General features: G+C 41.4%; 1 protein-coding gene across 4 annotated transcripts in view; it reads left to right on the top strand.

Annotated features, from left to right (window-relative positions):
* Window positions 1–13752, top strand: part of TLN2 (talin 2) — a 158036-nt gene that overhangs the window by 46502 nt on the left and 97782 nt on the right. For all 4 annotated transcript variants that reach the window (XM_064668347.1, XM_064668348.1, XM_064668346.1 and 1 more), the window contains one exon: window positions 12603–12773. In XM_064668347.1, coding sequence (XP_064524417.1) covers window positions 12638–12773 — 136 coding nt within the window. In that variant the 5' untranslated portion in view covers window positions 12603–12637. The remainder of the gene's footprint in view (window positions 1–12602; window positions 12774–13752) is intronic.

Raw genomic sequence — 13752 nt, forward strand, 5'->3', positions numbered from 1 at the left:
TTCTCTGGGAGCTGCTGAAATGCTTTGGGAGGAGATTGTTGATCTGCTGTTCTTTGATGATCCTATTGAAAATCTGGAATTCTGAAAATTGAAAATTCTTCTTTTGAAAATCTGAGTTTGGGTTGCTGATCTGCTGTTTTTCCATTTGGGGTGTTTTGTGGATGCATCACTTGAGTTGTAGGCTGTGTGAAACTGCTGCATCTACTTCTCCAGCATTTGCTGGGCTATGATGGCACTTCTATGTGACCACCTTTCTAATGTGTATGTTGGATTTCTAAGATGTGTGTTGAATTAGTAGTGCTGTCTTGCAATTTTTTTAATTATTTTTAGTATTTTTCTGTAAGCCCTTATACCTCCATGACATGAAAATTGATAAAGGATGAATGATTTATACAGAAATTGTGTTAATCTCCTGTTGATATAAAATTGTGATTGTTTGTGAGCAAAAATTGTCTGGATAATACTGCAGTACAGAGAGTAGAGTGTTTAAGAGATAGAAACATAATTAATTATAATTTAGATTCAGAGGGTGCTTGGCTTTGTTTTTAATTCTCCAATAGGTATCATTAAGCAAAAAGTGTGTAAAGTAGTGAACTACATGATGCTGATGGGGGGAAAAAACCAAACCTGTTGAGCTGTTTGAGTTGATATTGGTTGTTCCTCTATTTCTTTTGTGTACTTCTGTTTTTTTCAACCTGATTTAGTCTGGTTGCTGTGGGGGAATAAGAGAGTAATAGTTGAAGTTTTGGGAAACACTTCACATTCAGAGGTATGTGGGTGATCTGCAGCAGAGGGCCCAGAGGCTTCTGCCCTCTGGCACTTTTGTTTCAAGAATCCTGTGGGCATTTCCAATGAATATAACTCTGTAAAGCAGGTGTTGAAGAAATGCCATCAGGGAATTGTTGGTGGACTTGATTCACTGTTTGATTCTGGACAACTTTCCTCTCCATGGAACTTCCAACAAGCAATATTGGGAGCTGCAGAGAGGAATCACATAGAGTAGTTCATGTGGTTCACTTGATGCCTTTTCAAGATTGTTTTTGCTAAAAGGTCCATGCTATGACTCCTGTTTGAGGCCTCTTCAATAACATTTTGTGCAGGACAAAAAGTTGGGTTGGGCTGAGTCATTATAGGATCACTGTTCTTCTCCAGTTGGTTTTGCAGGGAAAAATTCCTGTTCCATTTCAACACTGGTAAGACTCTGCAGAAGTGACACCAAAAATGTATCTTCAGGCCTGAAAAGTTTCTGTGGGAAGCCCTTGGTGGGTTTTTTCCATATTAACTCCAGGCCCATAACCATATGTTCTATGGTTCCTATGAGGAATCCAACAGGGAATCATTCTGCTTGCAACAAATCCTGTTAAAAGTCCTACTGCCAGCCTGGCTGGTGGGTTGAAGTTGACTTTTGCAGTTTTAACCTTTGGGCTTTTTTTGTCTAACCCTGGTCTGGGCTTAGTGTCAGCTGGGTGAATGTGCTCATGATTCCTTTGCTCTGTGCTTCATTCTGCTCCCAAGGAAGATGTCCATGGTGGCAGCAGAGTTCTGTTTACACGAGTTTAAATCTGTTAGTTGTTGGAAAAACTATAATAATACTTGATGTTGGTCACAATAAGAGGTGCCTAAGTATTAAAGCAAAAACTGACTCTATAAAATGTCACCTGTACAGGTCAGAGAATCAAACATCTGAAGTATTAGAAACATCAGCAATCCTTTTAGAGTTGATTGTACCATGTGGCTTCTTGATATGCCTTCTAATACTGTCTGATTCTTAATTATGATCTTCTTTAATCCTGTATTTTCATGTATTGGCTTCTTGGATGACCACATCAAAGTAAACCCTAAGATTTTGCACATACTTATCTATTCTTAAGTTTTTATTGACTTTTCACAGAATACCTTCTTCTGTTTGACCAATATTTTATTATTACAACTGTAATATATATCTAACTTGTGCAAAAAGCAGAGATTTAGAGAAGACAAGAACCATCAGTATCTGATGCTGGTTTATATTTATACAGACATGGTGTATTATGGAAGTCAGCTTTAGGTTGGATGCTGAGCATTTGGGATTGAGGGGATTTGTGCTGATATGACAAATTCTAGACTTAAAATCTTGTGGGAAAGACAAATAGTAATCAGTATCTCTTTATGTGCCTTTTTATTTGATTATTTGTTTGTTTAAATCACCATCTTGGGGCAGAAGGCACTTTGGAAATTTGTACTTTCTATGGCAGTGATTTTTGCTATCATTTGCAGTCCTAACAAGCTCAGTAGCTCCTGAAGGTTTAAATAAAAATGGGAGCTCCAGTACTTGGATTTGCCTTGAACCATTTTAAAGTGAACTTCATGTTTCTGTATGTGGCTGTTTTAACACAGAATGAATTTCAGTGCATTCTGTGCACTTGAACAGAGGAAAATTGGGTTACCTTGCCTGAAGAGTAGCTGGAACTTTTTCTGGGACCCACTTTGCCATGCTTTGCTTGATATGAATGACAGTCAGTCTCTAAGCTGTCAACCTGAATTTTCACTGAATGACTGAGCTCTTTGCCAAGGCTCCTGCTTTTCAAATGGGCCTGCAAGAAACACCTTTTCCAAGTCAGAAATTCCTGTGCCTTCATCCTCAGTCTGTGAGGGTGTTAGATGAGCAGATGAGGCTCGTGGTGGAGGGGATAGTTTGGGTGCCAGTGTGACAACCAGTTGTGTGAATTCCTCCTGCCACTTCTGGGCTTACTTAAGTAGGTGAATGCTGACTTGTTGCACTACTGTTACATTCATTCAAAGAACATTCTGTAAATGCTCTTTGTTTTTCTGCCTCATTTCCTGTGTTAGTGATCTGTTTTAAATAATTGCATTAACTGGTTGTTGGGACAAGTGGATCAAACCACTGAAAACAATTTCAGTGCCTGCTAAGTCCACCATTTCAGGTGGAATCAATGAGAGCAGAGAACTATTCCACACAAACCCCATCACAGGACTGGTAAAAATTGCTTTTATTTGAGCCTCACTAATTTTCTTCTTCTGTGTAGCAAAGCTGTTTCTGAAGACTTGTCTGCTCCATCTAATTCTGGGTGGTGATGCTGATCAAAATGATCAATATGGATTTACTGCAGTGATTTCACTAGCTGAGTGGATATTATGGTACTGGATAGTTCAGCTTCTGTAACAAATAAAGAAGATTGTTTATAAAGCCTGTAAGAAACTCAAGCAGCTCATTAATTGCCTTCATGTTCCCTGAGGTAGATAATCAAGTAGAGTGGTATGAAATAACTGTTGAGTGCTGTTCTCCTTAAAGAAAGTGGTCCAGAAGTTTCTGGGCAGCATCAGGTGATGTTTAGGAGGGTGGAAGGAAAGCCAGAAAAGAGTCCTTGTATGATTTACCATGACAGCTTATCTGGAACTTAGCAATACTGTTTCTCTGCCAACAGGTGTCACTTAAAAAAAAGAAGTAAAATAGGAAATTCACACTTAAAAAAAAAGAAGTAAAATAGGAAATTCACACTTAAAAAAAAAGAAGTAAAATAGGAAATTCACACTTAAAAAAAAGAAGTAGAATAGGAAATTCAGAATAGTATTTAGACCACAGTAGGTGAACCCAAGAGGTCATTTCTGTCTGTGTCATGAAGTGACTCAGGTAACTACTCCAAGTGGTTTATTGCCTCCCTCTTTGTGGTGGTTCCAAGAGTGGCAGGTGTAGCTCAGAGCTTTGAGTGGTGGCTTCAATTAATTCAATGCAAAAAAAGCATTGAAGTGAGTGTCCTTAAAGGTTGGAAACCTAGACATAAAAGCTTTAAAATTGTCCTTCCAGACTTTATGGTGTGAATATACAGAGCTATGCAAGCCTGGGTTTAAGAGCCCACTTTGTAGTTTAACCTACTACTATAATTAGTGTGATTTGGAATCTGTGGGTGAAATGCTTCAAATGGTCACATTGGCTGCCTTGGAAAATGAGTTTTCTATCAGCTGAACCCTTCCACAGGATGGAAAGTGGTTTTAATCTTCATTTATTCTTCCTATCCTGTAATTTTCCTAGGTGTCCTTCAATTATCAGACATCAGAAAGTACATTTGAAGCTATATAGATATATATCCCACTGTAAGCAAGTTGCAGTGCTTGTCATGGACCCAGATAAACCTTAGAAGAGTTCTCTGGTTTAAAAAAATAAAGCACCTCCCCAAAACCCAACAACAAACCCCTTAAAAACCAAACCCACAGACAAACCCACAGCAAACCGAAGTGTCTTCTCTACCTCAGGTACTATTTTAATTCTACTCATGGAGTCTGTGAACATCTTTGCTACTGTCCTCCTAGGGACTCTCTGAAAAGGGCTCATGTCTGCAATGGAAACACTTCATTTGGAGAGGAACCTGGACAAAGGTTGTTGATTCATTTCTGATTTCTACAGAAACTCATGTTTAAGGTTTTGGGCTTCCCTTTGCAGTGTTCCTGCAAAGTAAGAGCAGAAGCCTGGAAGGCTCTTCAAAGACACTTGTCACTGACTGCCACAGTGGAGGCTCTTACTCCTGAGGCTCCTAATTTCTATGTTAAAACTAGTTCCAGTCAAGCTCTTGGCTTATCTTATCTAAAAGCTGCTCCAGCTCTGTTTGGAACAATGACATTCCTCCTATAGTCCTTTGTAATTCACACTTCCTTTTGAAGATACATTCCAGCCAGTTAGTTTGCAAATATTCCTTTGGACTTAAAAGGCAAACTGTAGTTGAATTGCTAATAAGCTGACTGTCCTGTAAACAGCTCTTAATTAGACCCAAACATTTTGGTCTCTTACATAATTCTGCTTGAGGGAACTTCCTTGCTGGGTTCTTAGCAAAACAGATGCTGTTCCTGTACAATTATAATGGGTGAACTGGTATCTATTAATGCCTGCTGATGATTACAGCCTGCTTTCAGAGTAGCCTTTCAAAGCTTGCCCTAGTTCATCTTCGTTTTGTTGTGGGGTTTTTTTTGAGTAGTTTGTTTCTAAAATTCAGTACTGCATGCCACAGATAAATGCTGTGAGTTTTTGCTGAAATCCTTGAGGGTTTTTAACATAAACTTGCTTATCAGCACATGTGGTGTGTGTATTCAGCCACTGTGGTTGAGCAGGGCTATTCTTGGGACGTGTCATGTTCTTGCATTTTAATTGTCTGTGCACACTTGCAAACAGAATAAACAGTGTTTTGTGCTGTGCAGTGTTAAGCTCCTTGAGTTCTAACTGATGAAGGGAAGGATTATACTTTTCTGGCTGCTCATTTATGCTTCAAGAGCTCTGATTTGCTACCCCAGACAGTACGTGGTGTCTGAGCTTGTCAGGCTACTCCTGGACCCTCCAAGTTGATATCTTCTTACTTATTGCCCATTTAGAACATCAACTTTTACTCTATTGGTTTTTATCTTGCCTTCATCTTTGAGCTTATTGGAGGGGAATTGAGGGATTATTTCTTTCCTTTCTGACCCCCAGAAGGGTGCACTCTGCTCCACGCTGTACTTACTGAGGAGGCACAACTTCCAGCCCAGTGTTCCCAAGTGTGATATTTGTGCCTCAGGGGTGTCCCTGCAGCCCCTCAGTGCCCTGCTCTCAGTGGTGACCCTTCACAGTGTCTTGTCCGTCATGGAGTCGATGCTGAAGGCCTTGCTTGGACATGTGGACATGTTTCAGGCACACAGCCCACACATGATTGGCTCTATACAATGTTCTGGACATGTGGACGTGTTTCAGGCACACAGCCCACACATGATTGGCTCTATACAATGTTCTGGACATGTGGACATGTTTCAGGCACACAGCCCACACATGATTGGCTCTATACAATGTTCTGGACATGTGGACATGTTTCAGGCACACAGCCCACACATGATTGGCTCTATACAATGTTCTGGACCTGTGGACATGTTTCAGGCACACAGCCCACACATGATTGGCTCTATACAATGTTCTGGACATGTGGACATGTTTCAGGCACACAGCCCACACATGATTGGCTCTATACAATGTTCTGGACATGTGGACATGTTTCAGGCACACAGCCCACACATGATTGGCTCTATACAATGTTCTGGACATGTGGACATGTTTCAAGCACACAACCCACACATGATTGGCTCTATACAATGTTCTGGAGGAGAATCAGCCTGCTCTTCTAAGAAACCATAATAATAACAGCCCTGAAGCACCTTTAAGAGCACTGTGCTATAAATGAGTTACAAACTGACAGCAGTGGAGCACTAAAGAGAGGGCTTCCTTGGGAAGAAGCAGTGTCACCTCTTCTGCAATAAGATGCCAGTGTAAGTGCCCCTGGGAGTTTGTAGTAATATATGTGCTGTTACCCTCTGTGCAATCAGCTGCCTGCTTGCCTGCCTTGTGGCTCCATTATCCTGGATTTTGAAGGATGACACTTTCATTTGTGTTCACAACTTTGGAAGTATATATAGCTGTCAGTCCAGCTGGGTTTGTCCTCTGGAGTGCCTTTTGCTTGAGGAGGTCTTACAGGCCCCACCCACTACACGAGTATTTCATATGTTGTGATAGAATCAGATGTTCCACCTCCATCAGTGACAGACAGAGTTGGTGGGAGTACTGAAAAGAATAGAGCACTTCTGTTCCACTGATTTTTGTTACAGAGTTGGTCTAGATTAAAAATACATGGCTTTGCCTAAACCAGCATGTACACATGTAGGCTTTTAGGCTGTGACAGTCTCATGACCTAGATTTGTGTTTGCTCAAGCCTGAACGAAGCAGTTAAGGAATATCTCCAGGGAGACAGAGCCCTCCTGCATCACAGCAGAGCTTTGCTCTAACCACAGCACTGGTGGTGGCAACGCTCCCGGAGCTGGGCGGGCACCACCCGGGGTTGGCAGTGGGAGCTGAGCCACAGTTGCCTAATTTAGGAATGCAGGTATTTTTGGGCTATGTGTTACTTCAAACACTCTGTTGGCAAGACTGTCAAAATGCTCAAATGGGAGTTTGAATTCTCTGTTTGTTCAAAACACACAGATAAAGTCTGTATGGATTTAGAGGGGAGAGCAGTCAGTGAGCACTGACCTCCCTGCTCACTCACACACACACCTGCCTTAATTCCTGCCATTCCTACTCTCACATCTGTGCTGGCTGGCAGCTGGTGAGGTGGTTGTAACACCAGTGCCATCTTCCCAGTCTGGCAGAGCTGGGCTCTCAGGTACAATTTAGTTTCTTGGGGAATCTTTTCCGGAATTTCTGTAATGGTTGTTTTATTATGCCAGTTTATCTGAGGAAGATATTGTGGGATGAAGACATGTTTTGTATATTACCTGAGACTCACATTCATAGTACTGATTTGACCCAGAAACTTTTCAGGTAGTGTAGAGTTGGATCCTACACTGATTTAGTACTCTCTTAATGAGCCTGACAAAAAATCGTGGAAGCTTTCTAACTAGGACAAGTCAGAACTTATGTGTGTCATCCATCTCAATGCTTTGAACATTTTAACATAGACAAATTTAACATAGACAAGTTCACAAACAGCAGACAGCTCATTTCTCTTACTGTTGTAGAAGGTTTTTTAAGGAGCTGGCTGAGAAAGCCATTTGTTGGTGAAGCCACTGAGGGATCCTCAAATTCCTTGGTGGTTCTGCTTGGTCTCCTATAGATTCTTTTCATGGTCAGAAAGACTGAAGAGTTTACCACCAGAGCAGAAAATTGCAGCTGGGGTCACTATTGTCCCTCTTTGCAATGCCTTGTGAGGTACATCCTAGACAAAAAACCCACCCTCCTGAATGAAAGCCAGGGAAGCTCCTCTCTGGAGCGGGGAACAAAGCAGGCTGACCTTGCCTCTTGGAGTGACTGGAATGAAACTTTGTCCAGAGAAATCTGGATACATTAAAACTTCCTTTGCTCTAGAAATGTTTTCCCCAAGAGAGAAATTGCGTGGAGTTTTTCCTTGAATTTGCTCAAGGATGAGTGGACAAAGGGCTGCCGAGGGCATTTCCATGGGCTCTGTGGGCAACCTGAGGAGAAAACGTGCATGAAACAGATACCTGTTTCACTTTTTTTGTTGTTGTTAACAGAGAATTCTTTGGCCATGTAGTAGCACAAACAAATTAATAAAGATACATCAGCAGTGCACATCTACCACTGTGGTGAAAGTCATCTGGGAAACCTTTGGTGTGTCATCGTGACTGTAAAAATTCACCGAGTTCATCACTGTTAAAAACCAGCTATGTAGATTATTTTAATATTACCTCATACAGCAGCTGACTGTAGCTGATGGTTCGAGGAAGTCTGTATTTTTTTTCATTGTGTTTTGATGCTGTGAGACTCAGTATCAGTTAGGCAGACTGGCCCCAACAGTAAGTGTTGTAAAACATAGATCTGTACATATTTTGGCTATGTATCAATGTAATGTGCTAGATAGAGTTGGGTGTAAATTAACTGTCTGTAAACTGCTTTTTAGTCATTTCCATGCTTATTCTGTACTAAACTGCTTTTTATACTGTTTTCATACTTATTTTCATACACTTATTCCAGTAAGTACAAAGGACCTAAGCATTTGTCAGGACGTGCCAATCCTTTATGTGCTGCTTTTTCCACATCCAGGAAGAATTTTAGGAGGTGATGCCAGTCATGTACTGGGAGGGTTGACATAGAAGACCTGGAGGGAACTTGGAAGAAATAAATTTCTTGTCCCACTGTTTTGGTTCCCTGTGGGTTGTTGTGGCAGTGGGGGGTTCACACCGGGGGCCTGAGTAAAGAGCAGCTGGGACCTTGCAGAATTTGTGTGGACTTACAGTTGGGGCCCCTTAATCCTGTTCCACTGTAGCTTGTCTGAAAATGAGATTTCCTACTGACTGTGTGGTTATGTTGATGTTCCTCAACAGCCAAACTAGGTGGAAGAAGGAAGTTGGAGAGTAAATCCATGCAAGCACTAATCACTCACTGTGGTAGCACAGGCAGGGTGTAGGAATTACTTTTGGGACTGACAAAGGAAGAGCACAGTAGGATATGAAGAAATCAGTCTGTTCCTCAGCTCTGGCAGTCCTGACAGTAGTTCTGGTTTGCTCCACTTGAGTGACACCAGGAGGAAAAAGCAATTTTAAATGAATTTCCAGTGGAAATTGAGGGTGAATGTGTTTCAGCCTCAGCTTTCTTCCTGTTACTTTGGGGACATTTCTCAAGCAAATATATTTAAGCTTTTGTTTGATTTCTTAGTTTGTGGCTTGCTTTCCCTAGTTACTTTTTGTTTTCTGGCTTATTTTGTACCAAACAATTAAATTAATAGAAAGGCATTTTGCAGATTTATTTCATTTCAGGGAAAATAGACTGTTCAGATCTATATATTCAGATCTAATATTTATTACTGTTTTATCAAAAAGCATTTTTTATTTTTAATCTTCAGATTGTTTCACTGAAAATACCTATGAAGAGATGTTTAGTGTTGTAAACATTAGCCCTTAGAATTTCATAACTCTTTTTAATGAAGATAAATTGTTAAAGAAAAATATTTTAACTGTTCAGGGAGTATGTGTGTGGTTCTAAGCCCACACCTATTGTAATTTAACAGTAACAGCATCCTAATTCTAGCTGTGGGAATGGGTCTCTGCAGGGAGCTTTGGGGAAGGATACAGTAATTTCAGCTGAGAATTGAAGAAAGGCTGTGGTTGTGCTGTGGTTACACCCCTGCTGACCTGCAGGGGAAAGGGCAGATATTCCTCCAGCCTGAACTTACCTTAAAGAACTTTAAAATTGCCTCATTCTTAGGTTTTACTTTTCAGCCCTTATCTTGGGATAGTATCTTATTCCCTTACCTTATATCTTATTGCCTTGGGCATTGTCTCGTATGTTTGAAATCCTTGTTTGCTTTGTTGGCCAGGTATCTCTGTGGGCACACAGGGGCCTGTTCATTTTAATCCAAGCACTGTTTATGATTTAGTTTTGTCCAGGTTTCCCAGAACGTGGGCACTGTGGTGGTTCAGCCGTGACATCCACACTCCCTGCGGGCACTGGGTCCTCTCACTTAGGATCTCTGGCTCTTTTAAGAGCTGCTGCTCTCTCTCCCAAACCTGTCAGATCCATAATTTATTACTCCAGTCTCCTGCCTTACAAGCACAGATCAGTCACAGTCTGATTTAGAAATTTCCTCCTTCGTTCCTTGCAGAGAATCAGACAGCACCAGACAAACCATTTCGTGTGAAATGCTCTTAATTTGCAGGATCCTTCTGGCTTTTGGTCAGCTGGTCCAGAGACAGTGATTTTGGGGAGCAGAAAGCATCCATTACTTGCACAGAGAAATATTTAAATGTGGTGTGAATCAATGTATAGAAGATAAAGGAAATGTGGAAGATATTTTCCCTTTGTTTTTCTCTGTGATCTCAGCCCTTTTTCTTGACCAAGTTCTTAGCTCTTTTGAGAAGAAACAGCTGTCCTGTTCTGGCTGTTACCCAGGAGATGGAAGCTGCCTGGCCAAGTGGGGAGATTCAGAGCCAGAGGGGGATCTGGAGGAGGCAAAAGAAAACCCTTCTCTTGAGTTTGAGAACACAGTGGTGGAGGAAGCTGATAAGTCATGAGCTCTTTTCATAAACTTTTTTTCAAATAAAGCATCCTCTGGTGTCTCTGAAACCAAGAGCACTGAGTAGAAGGAGACCAGACCACTGATGTATTTAGGTCCTTTTTTTAGGGAGTTGAATTTGACCCTGGAAAAAAAGAAGGAGAGTCATTGGGAGGACACAGTAGCAGGTTACCAACTTGTAAAATTGCATTAAAGCTGTCAGGGAGAAATTTGCATGTCTGTTTATGTAGGGCAGGTAAAAAAGATTTTCTTGCAGAGTGGAAAAACTCGGTTGAAAACTTGTGTGAGTAAGGGGGAAATTTGGAAGTAGTAAAAATAAAAATAAAAATGGAGCAGCTTACCTGTGGATGTTGTGGACTCCAGTTTGATGGAGCTTTTCACAATGGATTAAATGAGCATCTGGCAGGGACAGCCTAGGGGATGCATCATTTTGCAATGCAAGGGACCAGGCCAGGCTTCCTTTTGAGGTTCCTTCTGACACACATTTTTTATGGTTTATGTGGTGCACGAACAGAAAGCGAAAAGAAACTTCTCAATGTGCTTTTAAAAGGACTCACTCCAAATTTTAAGAAATGGGGCCTCTGCTTATTTTTAAATGGGCCAGTACAGAATGGTGTCACACACCTGACAGGAGTATCTGTGCTGCTGGGAAGCTGTGGCCCAGTTGTCATTCCTGAATCAGGGTGGGAGGAATCCCATGACTGGAGTGGGGTGAGCGGTGGCTGTTCAGGAGGGGCAGGGGAGGAGAGCTGGAGGCATTTCCCTCTACTTCAAGAGATGGATTCATTGCAAAGGGCTGTCTCTGAAGAACGAGCAGGTCCAAAGCCTGTGGATAAGGATCAGAGTCCAAGGCAACCAAGGGAACCTCGTGGTTGGTGTTCACCAAGGGGAGCCTGTTGAAGTTCTTGCTCCAGCTCCAGGAGGCATGACAGACTGTCATCCTGCTGGGGGCCTTCAGCCACCCCACCAGCTGGGAGAGTGACCCAGAGAGCTGCAGGCAATCCAGGAGACTCTGGAGTGTGTGCAGGGTAACCTCCTAGGCCAGGTGACAGCCCTACCCGAGGGGTGCAGAGCTGGACCTGATAGTTACTGGGAATGCCAAAACTGGACCAGTGTGGACTGCAGTGATCATGCACTGCTGGAATGTGCAGCTGGGAGGGACGTGGGGCAGGTGAACAGGAAAGTCAGGGCCCTGAACTTGAGGGAAGTGAGATTCCAGCTCTTTGAGAGAGTCAATAGGATCCCCTGGGAAACTCCTTTTAAAAAACACATATGTAAATTTATGCAGAAATTATTGGGGGATTCTAATTGATTATGGAGAAACGACTTATGTTCTGAAGAGTTCTTGGAGATCACTGTGGAAAGTCTAATTATGGAAGAGTGGTTTGGACTGTTAGGACAGCAAGGGAAGACACTTGAGACAAAACCCAGACTATCTACAAAATGAAACAATACAAAAAGCATCTGTAGCTTCCCGTTTCTGTAAAAAAATGCTGTCAAATTTGGTGCAGTTTCTGAAATAGAACTGAAATGAAAAATAGCTCATTCTTGAAGCTCTGTGTAGCTGCACAACAGGCTAAAAACATCCAGCAGTTCTATGTGGAGACCTGAGAAAAACCACAACACTGTATTGCAGCCTTTGGGATCTTCAGGAAGGAGAAGTTATGCACTAGGAAAATCCTACTTTTGATGAAGTAGTTCTTTTAAGCTGTTAGTTACCAGCTAATTTAATGGTCTGGTAAAAAGATGTGGTGAGAGAAAAAGAATTTTCTGTCAGCAGTAAATATGTTGGCAATATACCAAATAAGTACATTATTCTCCTATGCACCATTTTGACCTACCTCAGACAAAGTACACAAGTTATTGGAAGATGAATTTCCAGTACACCCAGAAAAACACATGCTTTGGAGACTTTCTACCTCCATGGCACTAATGAGACTTTACATAGAACTGCATTTGAATAAATACTATTCTGCTGAACTAATTTAATTTGCTTAATGGAACGTTGAGCATATTAAAGCACTAAATGGAAAACTCCAAGCAACGATGCCTTTGCTGCTTTTTCAGGTGCTTTGGTAGGAACCTGTGGGTGCTTTGGCACCATGGTGGCCCTTTCCCTGAAGATCTGTGTCCGTCAGTGCAACGTGGTGAAGACGATGCAGTTTGAACCCTCCACTGCAGTGTATGATGCCTGCAGGGTCATCAGGGAGCGAGTGCCAGAGGCTCAGACTGGGCAAGGTGAGTTCCTGGCTTTGGCCTCAGTCACCTCATTTAAAATAAATTTAAAATAAATTTAAAATAAATTTAAAATAAATTTAAAATAAATTTAAAATAAATTTAAAATAAATTTAAAATAAATTTAAAATAAATTTAAAATAAATTTAAACTATTTTAAATTTAAAATAAACGTAGACCCCCAGGGGTTTTTACACTGTCCTGTTCCTCCGTTTGTCTCTCAGGTTGGTGGGTTTGGCAGAAACAGATTTTTAAGTGACAGAAGGTAGCTGGGTTCCCCCTTCTACCCTGACAATGGCTTTCCCACAAAAGATATTTTTTTTTCTTGTGTGTGGAACTTTGTCTTCTTAAATAAATATCTTGTTTGCCTGGAAGATGATTTTTCCCCTGCTCGGAGAACAATTTTTTCGGTCCCATCTTTTTAAAGCAGTGTTCGTGGCAATGCTTCCTAAGAAAATCTGGGCAGACTTATTTTGTGCCTCAGCAAAGGAAGTGACAGTGAGAATTGCAAAAGAATGGCTGGATATCTCCAAATTGTGCAAAGAGAAACGTTTGAAACCGGTTAATAACTAAAAGCCTCACCATGTTGTGCATGCCACAGTCACCATGCTGCCACATGTTAATCTGGTGGAACTGTCTCTACCTCTAGAGCAAATTAGATAAATACAGACTGAAGTACTGTGGACAAAAGGTCTGGTTTAAATGTAGTCAAAGTTGTCAAAAAATTCGGATTCTTCAGAACCCTGTGGTGCTGCACTGTACTTAATGCTACTGGAATGTAATTCTTAAAGGAGGTTGTTTATTGAGTTTTATGCACAGCTCTCAAGCTTCACAGCTGTTCCAAAAATCTTGTCTGAATTGCTAGAAAAACTTGCCATTAGTGGACAATATTACCATTGCTTAGAATTGCTTCTCCTTTGCAGGAGTGTAGTTACAGAGCTCCAGCTTTCAGATAAAAGCTGTGCATTTTCACCTTGCTGAT

This window comes from Pseudopipra pipra, chromosome 12 (assembly GCF_036250125.1).
Source record: "Pseudopipra pipra isolate bDixPip1 chromosome 12, bDixPip1.hap1, whole genome shotgun sequence".
Taxonomy (NCBI): Eukaryota; Metazoa; Chordata; class Aves; order Passeriformes; family Pipridae; genus Pseudopipra; species Pseudopipra pipra.